The sequence below is a fragment of the Fragaria vesca genome, linkage group LG2, assembly GCF_000184155.1.
Source record: "Fragaria vesca subsp. vesca linkage group LG2, FraVesHawaii_1.0, whole genome shotgun sequence".
NCBI classification, from domain to species: Eukaryota; Viridiplantae; Streptophyta; class Magnoliopsida; order Rosales; family Rosaceae; genus Fragaria; species Fragaria vesca.
Window position 1 is genome coordinate 3,378,387 of NC_020492.1, and position 9,366 is coordinate 3,387,752.

Genomic DNA, 9,366 nt, shown 5'->3' on the forward strand with positions numbered 1-9,366 from the left:
GAAATCTGAAGAAAGATATCTTCACTAATATTGTAAAAGTTTACAGCTCTACAATATTCTCTAAACAGAAGGTTTACTTTCTGTCTCGTCTCTGTTTTGTTCTAACTAAACATCTCTTATTTATAGAACTAGAATCCATAACTAACCTGAAGACTATTCCTAATCTAAGTAAGAAACAGAATTCCTGACATGGTTAACTATGAACTAACTAAGTTCCTAGTAGGATTCGGATACACCTGTATCAAAAACAATCTCAACAGAAACAGATGTAAAGAGAACTTTAATAGAAGTCATATATAATGCATGAAAAGATTATGAACTTGGCTAGTCAAACTCCATACTGATGTTCTAATTTCTTAGATGCTAATTCACATAAACGTGGCTCAAGCCATTCATGTGCTGTAAAATCATAGCAATATATGCCTACCATACTGCACTCTGCAACCATAACAACAGATATTCGAACTCATAAAAATTAAGCAATGAATTAACTAGCATTCAATACCCAAGAAACTATATAATTACCCCAAAACCGTAGTTTACACGTCTAGAAACTATCACACAGTGACTCTATTTTCTATACTTTGAACATGATCAGTATTACTTCATCATAATGAAGGAGAGATGAAAGAACAATGTACTTCATATAATTTCTAACAAGCAGAGTTCAGAAATAATTGCTAACAGCTATGACTTCTACATTGCTACATCAGATCCCCTGCTCCAAATTTAGAACTAGTGGGACCGGGAATAGTATGACCAATTAATCTTGCTAAGAAAGAATCACAATCCCCTATGAACACATAAGCTGATCTTTTCTACATCAAATCCCATTCTTGCCAGTTCTTCCGCAACTGTTACCGGTTTGTTAATAAAAAAAAATTCTATCTCCACATGCTCCATAGTTGAAATATGTGTGTTTACCGGTTATTGCGGTTCCAATGACACATTTAATTTCCTTGTAACACTGGTACACTAAAATTCATCACTCCAACCGCCAAAATCGTCACCATGGCCACTTTGATTGGACTTCATGGGACTATGAACTTCAGTAACAGCAGCTTCCTCGTGTTGAACTAAGGCAGCAACATCAGTTTCCATATCTTCAATTTTATCCAACTCGGGTGTTGTCACTTCCTCCTATAATCAAATATAGTTAATTATAACAAATAACAAAGAAAAACAGTAGTGATAGAATACTCGATATAAATAGTTAGAAGTTATGCGACTAAAAAGAGCTTATTGTTGGATCAATCTGGTTGCAAAACCAACACAATAATGCAACATGTAGGATCCTAAAATCGCCATGACAACAAAAAACATACAAATTATCCTCATATAAATTGCAACAGATAGCAGAAGAAAAACAAAGAAAAAAAAATAGAAAATGCATACATTGTTATTTTGAGTCAGCTCTTCCTCCTCCAGGTCTATTATGTCACTTAACTCATCTGAATTAGACTTCTGCGTTTGCCGAGCAACTTTTAGCATCTCATTAATCACCCGAGCATATTTGGAATTGTCTGCATGAGATAATTATTTCTATCATGCAAATAATTGAGTAATTCACGAACTGAAATATCACAGAACCATGCAAGTGAAAACATCTTTCTTGTCCACTTGACATGCTGACCATATTTGCAGCTAAGGTTACTAACAGCAGAAGGTCCTTATGAACGAGAAACCAAAAAAAAAAAAAACCAATAACATAAAACCGAATGAATTGGAACTAAATCATTATAAATTAGATGTTGAATACAAGAACGTGTATTGACCTCTGGGGTGGATAAAACATTATAAATTAGAGTTATTTCACATGGCTTGCACTCAGTACGATTGAAGTCTAGGGGATTAATTTTATTCACTTGGAACCAAATCAAATAAGATTAGTTGATAAGTAAAAGTGTTTTCTTATCCCATTATACTCAAACCTCCAGTCACATAATATAAAAGTGGTATGTATGGGAAGGTTGATGCACAAAATGTGAGCAAAGCAACCAATGAATCTGGGGTATACTACGTTCTCGTCTTTCCCTTCGCAAGAATGGAAAGTAAACCATGGCACATGGCACCCAACCGATGGAAGAAGCAGCCACCAGATATATAACCGAAACACAAATGACCAAAAAATCAAGGAACAGAGAAAGTAGAATGACTAATACATGGAGAGCAAAGAAGGTTGAAAAAGCTGACACAGGCAAGGTAGTTTAACTTCCATCAAATTATGAAGGACTCTTGTAGAATTTAGATTGGAGTATAAGATTTTGCCGTATTCAGCAGAGAACCTCACTGAATTACAGATGGCCCTCTAGTAAACTGGCATAGCCCTCGAAGGTCTCTCAAGTACTTGCTTCAAACCTGGTAGCACTGTATGAGAGGGGACAGACTGAGCGGAAAACAGGAAGAGGAGGCTAATCCTCACCTACAGAGAAGAATTAAGAATCCTCCATTTCAAAAAACTTATATCCTCAATTAAACGTAGATATTCACATGCTCACTCTTCAAGGTTTTTATGCATATAAGTATCGTTGGTAGAAGACCATTCATGAGCTATATAAAGACTAATTTGGACAGGTGATAAGAAATGGTAAACCTAAAAGTAGCCAACTCTAATTTCTCAAAGATCACTTTCAGTTGTCATATAAGATACACAGGAAAAAAAGTACACTTTTAGCCTAATATTCTGGTTATGCACAGAAGCTGGACAAGTTTTTACCTTATTTGTCCCACTCGAATAATACCGATCTTCTGAGTTATTTTATATTAAGAAGTGGTAGGAAAGAAAGGGAGAGAGAAACAGTAAATAATAAATCCAGGGCTTCACCTTTGGGTTGATGGTGCAAGGCTTCATCAATACGTAATGGATTTTGACGTTTTTCCTTCTTGTGCTTAAACTTGATGTGATCACGTGTTCGACCAGGAAAAAGTAGAGCGACCATATGAAATTCAGATCCGAACAGCTCAATACCCTAAACAACATGTAAGGTACTATATAGTTAGTTTCCATAGTACCTTGGGGCAGCCAAGTTGAAAACTCCAGCTTCCAATCAAAGGTATTTGGTCAGAGAAGAATACCATTCAATAACCTCCATACAGGTACATTACCTCATAGAACAGTTCAGTGTCTTGTTCAGACCATTTTACGGGCCGTGGTTTTTTCATAAAAGACGCGTAATTCAAGCTAAAGGAACTTGTGCTAACCCTATCCCTGTAACATATGATTTTCATCAGAGCTTGATAACCAAAATAGTGATACAAACTTGGAATCATATATCATCACGATCCCCCAGCAAAAACTATGCCATCAAACTTTGAACTACGAGGGGAAAATAAAAAAACAGATCTCCAGTTGGTGATTTATATATAACAACTCAAGTACCTGTGATTGGAAGCTTGAGTTTTCAACTTGGCTGCCTCTTTGATCTACATGAGTGGATAGACAGTAACCAAGCAAAGAATCAGTATCAGTATCGAAAAATATAAAATAGCTTCAAAATTGCTGTGCACGAAACAGCATATCTCCTATGTAAATGTTAGACCACTAAGACCCTAGAAAAGTGTAAGCAATCTAGAAATGGTAATGTACCTCTGAGCACTCTGTATACTCTCGAAGTCGAATAAGATCCCGCAATGGAATTTTCTGTGGATCAATTTGACCCTCTGGCATCTCAATCAAAGACTTGTCCACTGCAGAACATAAAAGGAAATCACAAAGACATGCATACAAATTCCATAACTCATCAAAATAAATACCCAGAATTATGTTCACCACGTCTTCGATTTCTACAAGTTGAATGAGAGAACTTTTTAGTTGGTTCATCAGGTGCTTTCTTGGTCCTTTTACACTTTTGAACTGGTTCATTGTCAGATACAGGTATCTTCGACTTTCTTGGGACTCTTTTTCTCCGTGCTGAATCATGCTCCCCATCTTCAATGCCATCAAAATCACTAGTATTTTCAGCATCAAAGCTGTCCTCATAACTATTGTTCCCTGGCTCATCAACTTGTTGACGGGGTAACCGCTTCCTTGACTTCTTGGATGATGTACTATCTTTAGCATCCTCATCAGCTGCTGAACCTTTGCGCTTCTGAGGACGATTTGATGCCGTAGAAGCTTTTCCAGTTCTGCACTTATGACCCTAAGCAATCCAGCTTAAACCGGTTGGTGGACAAAAACCAAACAAGAAGAGCTTTTTTTTAATGAAAGAAGAAAGACATGGCAAAGTATTATAGTTGAGAACAGTCACCCTCTCACAAACACCCTCTGAATGGGCCCCATCCCCGTATTCAGCCTCATCTAACTGAGTAGTCTCTGCATTTGCTTGAAAACTGGGGGTTGGATTTGAGGCTATAGAATCACCAAAAGTGGGAGATATGTGATTATGAACATCTTCTCGCGGAAAGGCACAAAGTGAGATCTCATCCATCTCGCCTGTTTTGAAATGTGCAGGTGGATGTGTGGTGGACTCAACTTCAGCGTGAGGGACGTTTGGATTCTCTTTTCCTTTTTTTACTCTAAGCTTGGGTTGAAATTTTCCAGCATGGCATCCTAAATCAACGTGAGGTGTGATTCAACATACTTAACACTGTGGTAGTAAGAAAACAAGGCGCAAATAATGGTGTACATACCAGTTGAAATGGGAGCCTCAGACACAACATTTAAAGCTTCAATCTCCTGAATGTAATCATAAACTTTACTATTAATCAGAGAAATTATTCATAAGAACTCTATCAAAGCACAAGTCTTTACCTTTGTTTCTAACCGGATTTCACAATGTTCGATGGATATAGCAGCTTCTATGCAGGCTACTGGATGTTGGGTTTTTACAATAATCAGAAATAGTTTCTGCAACATCAGATGCTAAGAATTCTGAAGACTCCACAGAACAATGTGTTGGAGCACCACATTTTTCCCCTTTGACCTTGTCAGGAGATTTTCGGGAAGCAGGAGCTGCAGAAGAAATAAATGCTTCCTTGAATAAACAGACAGTACTAATGCAATGTTTCCAGTTACCAGACAAAAATTTAAGTGGCGTTAGATAACTCACCTGCACCATTTGTACTTTCAATAAGACAATCGTCAAGACATTCAAATCCTGATAATTTGTCTGCATTCTGAAATAAATAAATTGCACACAAACTGAAATGAAAAAAGAGAGAAAACAAAAAAACTTAGTTACGACTTCATTCTTGAAACCATCTTACCTTGCTGGTTGATTTTCTGAAGACAGACTGTGAACTGTCACTTCCATTAGCTAATGGTTGCAAAGTATCTTCTGCAGCTGATTCGGAAGGCTTGGTGATTCTGTCACCATGAAAGGACGGGACACTTGAGCATAAATGCTCATTGTTTCCTGATGGCTCTAGACTTCCTAAGATCTCTGACGTTGTTGAGTATGAACCAACCGGATCAACAGATGTAGCAGATGGATCACTATCTGAGACAGTGCTAGATACTGATATTGAATTTTCTGTTACAACATTAGGGAATTCAGTAATGGCTGCAGCAGATGCTATTTTCATAGACTTGGGCTTCACCTTAGGCCGAAATTTGCCAGCACCACGAACTGCACAGAGAACTGGTAATTAGTCATCCCTCTCTTGAGGCAAACAGAGATGGCAAACATGACAAGTTCATCAAGTTATATGTGAAACAATGTACCAGGTCGAGTAGACTCAAAATCAAGATCGTCCATGTCCATGTTGAGTGTAACTCCAACAGTGATTATTACCTGTACACCAATCTCAAATGGGACACAAGGCAATCGAAATCATTAATTCTGTGAGTCCTAAACAATCAAGTTATTAGACAATGATTAAACATAAGTTATCTCTCAAATGTAAAGAGAAAACTTCTTCAATTCAACATGATCCCCAAACACAATCTAATTCTACCATTGAACTTGCAAGATACCTAATACCAGAATTCATATGACTTAATCAAGTTCTGCCCAGCAAGCAGCGAGATAAATAGGCCACATTATACAACTTGGGTTTCACAGAATCAGATTCTCAGCTCAAAGCATGCATGTTTACGATTAAAACCATATAAAGACTAGAACTTTGAATTCAAAAGATACATAAAAGACGATGATACCTGGTGGTATTGGAGACGAAGGAGAAAAGAGGGAGGAGGGTACAGTTGAGGGATGTCTTTGTTTTCTATTTATACTTGGCGAGAATGAAGAGCTTATACGGCGTTGGTTCGAAATGCAGAAAACTATTTTTTTTTTTAACTCTTTTTTTAATTATAGAACGGAACTCACAACCTGTTTTTATTGATTTCGATCACCTCAAGTATTTTTGAAACACATGAGATATCAATTTCTATAAATTCAAGAACAAGATAGTACTTGTTTAGGCCTTCTAGAGTTCGAGGTCCCAATCAACTTCATCAAATTTGAGTTTGGTTGAGTTTGATCTAGGTTTTATTAACACTAGCTTTTTACCCGTGCATATTTGCACGGAATCATAATCACGATCAACTAAAAATAAGTGTGAGCAGTTAATTAAGTTTACCGTATTATACAGTTATTCGTCCTACTAATTGGTAGTTTATATGATTATTTATTTATTTAATTTGTTTTGATTTTGATTTTGATTTTGTTTTTACTATAACAACCCTTATTTTTTATTTGTGTTAGTTGATTCATTAAAGGTAATTATGGAAGTTCACAATTTGGTAAAGCTTTTGAAGGCCTGGCTTTATAGTAGTAGAGATTGGGACAATTCTTACCATTATTGAGTATTCGTTATCGAAATTAGAAGATACAGTGACAAAACAATGTAACTTTCGGTACTTTAGAAGAAACATAGCCGAGCACTAGCCGCTCTTTCTCACCTTGACATATCTATTGAAATCCAACACTTCAGTTCTGTATCTTTTCTAGGTGGACATAGAAAACAACAATAGAAAGTGGAAAAATAAAGTTTAGGAGACAACCACCACATGTAACCTAGTGAGAGGGTGAGTGTGGAACTCCGTAATAATTTTAAGAACTCCGTAATAATTTTTTTTTCCCGTGTCTAGTCAGCTGTGTAAGAATATATTTCATGCAAGATCCTTCATTTCACCCAGACTTGGCTTGGCACAGGGACTTAATAAACATCCTTAGTAACACATTCTAAATCATATAATGCCTGATTAGAATCCAATTGCATTAAAAACCTTTTTCAATCAGATCACAAACCTTTTTCATCAAATTGTACCAAGATTGTTTTGGCAAGAGCAAGATTCCTCAATAGGGAATACACAATCAATCAGTCTGAAACGGATTCTACATTTACGTATACAAAACAATGTAATATCTGGCAAGGCTGCATCCTCACTATGAATGCACCTATTGTTCATTATACATACACACCAAAAACTACAAACCCCAAGGATCACAACTTTGTTCATTGCCAACTGATACATCGTATGAAGCGTGAACACAAAACACATGCAATTGTTCACTGCTGAATGATGACCAGTTCATCACAGTCATGCAAGGAGCTTTACCTGACTGATCCTATTGATATAAGCAGAAGCAATTTTCCAATGAAGATCTCCTGCATTAATCATAACAAAGACAATACAATTAGTACCAAGTAGCTTCACTCTACAGGAATTTAAGAACAATTTAAACTGATCAATCTCAAATAGTTGCAGTCTTGCAGACTCATTCTCCTAAGTGCAATTCTACAAATACCAAATAGCCAACAATAAGACAACCAAAGAGACTACAGGAATTTAAGAACGACAACGATTATTGTCCTTGCATAATCAAAACCATCACGATCGATATACGCTTCTTTCTTCCCCTTTTTCTTCAACCAACGTACCACCATTTTATTTATATCATAAGAAAAGTATCCCATTTCTACCATTCGTCAAACTCAATTTTAAAGAACCCTAAAAGCATGTCTTACATAGTTAGATAGAAAAACCACAAAGTCAAGGCTCTCATAAGTTCATTGATAACAGAGAAAAAAATGTTCCACAATTCCAGTTACTCCACAACAATGCATCTGAAAATATACCTGGAGTAGTTCCTTGTCAACAACCTCGGTCATTCTAGGAGCTCTTTACATAGCTGTATCAACTTCTCCTCTTTTTACTCGTCTGTCTGCACCATTCAAAATCCTGATATAACCAAACTTGTTTTGTTATTGTGCTAAATTTATTTTATATATTTTCCTGCATATTTCATAGCTTACTCTTTGTATCTTGTAAGCCCGAGTTCAGTTTCTAGATGAGCGCGAATAGAAAACTTCATACAAATAACAGAACTCAAATATACACCCAATCACATTCACAATCAGCTGTAAATCATACCACACTTATTCTGGAAATTGTTTCCACTGGACAGAAACTGATTGGTTTACCTAAGGACGTCTGTAACCATTTTGACCATTTAGCAATTAGCAATGAACAGTCATGTCATAACTCTGAAGCTATAATGCAATAGTTTTTTTTCCCCCAAGCTAAGCGTACCTCTAGGCCTTAGCAGTTGGTAGTCCATTTACTGCTTTGCATGAGTCAAAACTGCAGAATCCACATTTGTCTGCCAATTTCAACTTTCATTTTTGCCTCCGAATTCACCAATAGTGCAAACCCAACCAAACAAATTGAACTCCTTTTCAACTCCAGGAGCATAATTATTCAACCCTCGTGCCCTATGTTACTGTAGAGATCCACAGCAAACCGAAATCGATAACCCACGACAAAAACCAACTTATATATTGGCCTATCCACGTAGATCGACGTCTCAGACTGCAGCATAGAATCAGTTGGAAATGAAGGAAACAAAAAACCCAATCGAAAATTAGGTTCATATGAGTAAACCAAATCCAATCAATTAGTAAGAAATAAAAAAGCGAAAACAAAGATCCCTACCCACTTACCTAAATATCTCTTCCTCTCCATCATAAGAAAACCCAGTAACACAGATGATGGCATGTCTTGACTCAGAGACTAGACGGAGAGAGCGAGGAGAGCAAGAGAAGGAAAAGAAAACATCTGCTGCTGCAAATAAACCACGCGTAGATGGAACTAAAAACTACAATAGATGGCTGCCAACGATGGCTGCCAACGATGGAACCACGTGGGACACAGAAAGAGTAATGACAATATTTTAAATAAAATGAAAACAGGAGCAGCACCGTCATTCCGCACACAAAATAGTATATAACTAGAAAATTGTCCGCGCGTTCCAGCGGGACTTTAACGTATTTATGTCTATGTAAAGAAACGTCCATTTGTTATCATACTCAAAATCGATAATAATATTTTGTAGTTAGGGCCTTAGGGGTATTGCTCTAATGTTTCATTTAACTACAAAACATACTTAAGTTACATCATACTTACGCCCATCCACGTTGTTT

At 36.7% G+C, this 9,366-nt stretch overlaps 2 protein-coding genes and 1 non-coding gene across 4 annotated transcripts; all 3 read right to left on the reverse strand.

Annotated features, from left to right (window-relative positions):
• Positions 1-581: 581 nt before the first annotated feature.
• On the reverse strand, positions 582-4,325 carry LOC101303570. The gene is made up of 7 exons (XM_004289716.1): positions 4,248-4,325; positions 3,587-4,139; positions 3,380-3,423; positions 3,106-3,208; positions 2,825-2,969; positions 1,396-1,523; positions 582-1,140 (listed from the first exon to the last, which is right to left on the reverse strand). The coding sequence occupies exons 1-7, from the start codon at positions 4,295-4,297 to the stop codon at positions 976-978; spliced, it is 1,188 nt and encodes a 395-aa protein (XP_004289764.1). The 5' UTR covers positions 4,298-4,325; the 3' UTR covers positions 582-975.
• A 303-nt stretch (positions 4,326-4,628) lies between these two features.
• On the reverse strand, positions 4,629-6,117 carry LOC101303863. Its single transcript, XM_004289717.1, has 6 exons — positions 6,098-6,117; positions 5,663-5,732; positions 5,206-5,567; positions 5,049-5,115; positions 4,751-4,951; positions 4,629-4,675 (listed from the first exon to the last, which is right to left on the reverse strand). Exons 2-5 carry the CDS (start codon positions 5,700-5,702, stop codon positions 4,770-4,772), a joined length of 651 nt encoding a protein of 216 aa, XP_004289765.1. The 5' UTR covers positions 5,703-5,732; positions 6,098-6,117; the 3' UTR covers positions 4,629-4,675; positions 4,751-4,769.
• Positions 6,118-7,260: 1,143 nt separating this feature from the next.
• On the reverse strand, positions 7,261-9,076 carry LOC101304146. 2 transcript variants are annotated; one of them, XR_183892.1, is made up of 3 exons: positions 8,887-9,076; positions 8,477-8,755; positions 7,261-8,377 (listed from the first exon to the last, which is right to left on the reverse strand). It is a non-coding gene; the product is annotated as an uncharacterized LOC101304146 (transcript). The 2 variants fall into 2 exon arrangements; XR_183891.1 differs by having other exon boundaries at positions 7,261-8,755.
• Between the last annotated feature and the right edge of the window lie 290 nt (positions 9,077-9,366).

Bases quoted from the DNA above. Each gene is read 5' to 3' on its own strand.
- LOC101303570 (XM_004289716.1), bottom strand. From the start codon at position 4,297: ATGAGGCTGAATACGGGGATGGGGCCCATTCAGAGGGTGTTTGTGAGA. The intron at 3,424-3,586 runs GTACATTACCAT...CCACTCATGTAG, and splicing joins AGTATACAGAGTGCTCAGAG to ATCAAAGAGGCAGCCAAGTT. The intron at 1,141-1,395 runs GTATGCATTTTC...ATTTGATTATAG, and splicing joins AGCTGACTCAAAATAACAAT to GAGGAAGTGACAACACCCGA.
- LOC101303863 (XM_004289717.1), bottom strand. From the start codon at position 5,702: ATGGACATGGACGATCTTGATTTTGAGTCTACTCGACCTG. The intron at 5,116-5,205 runs GTAAGATGGTTT...TATTTATTTCAG, and splicing joins TCAGAAAATCAACCAGCAAG to AATGCAGACAAATTATCAGG. The intron at 4,952-5,048 runs GTGAGTTATCTA...TTTCTTCTGCAG, and splicing joins TGAAAGTACAAATGGTGCAG to CTCCTGCTTCCCGAAAATCT.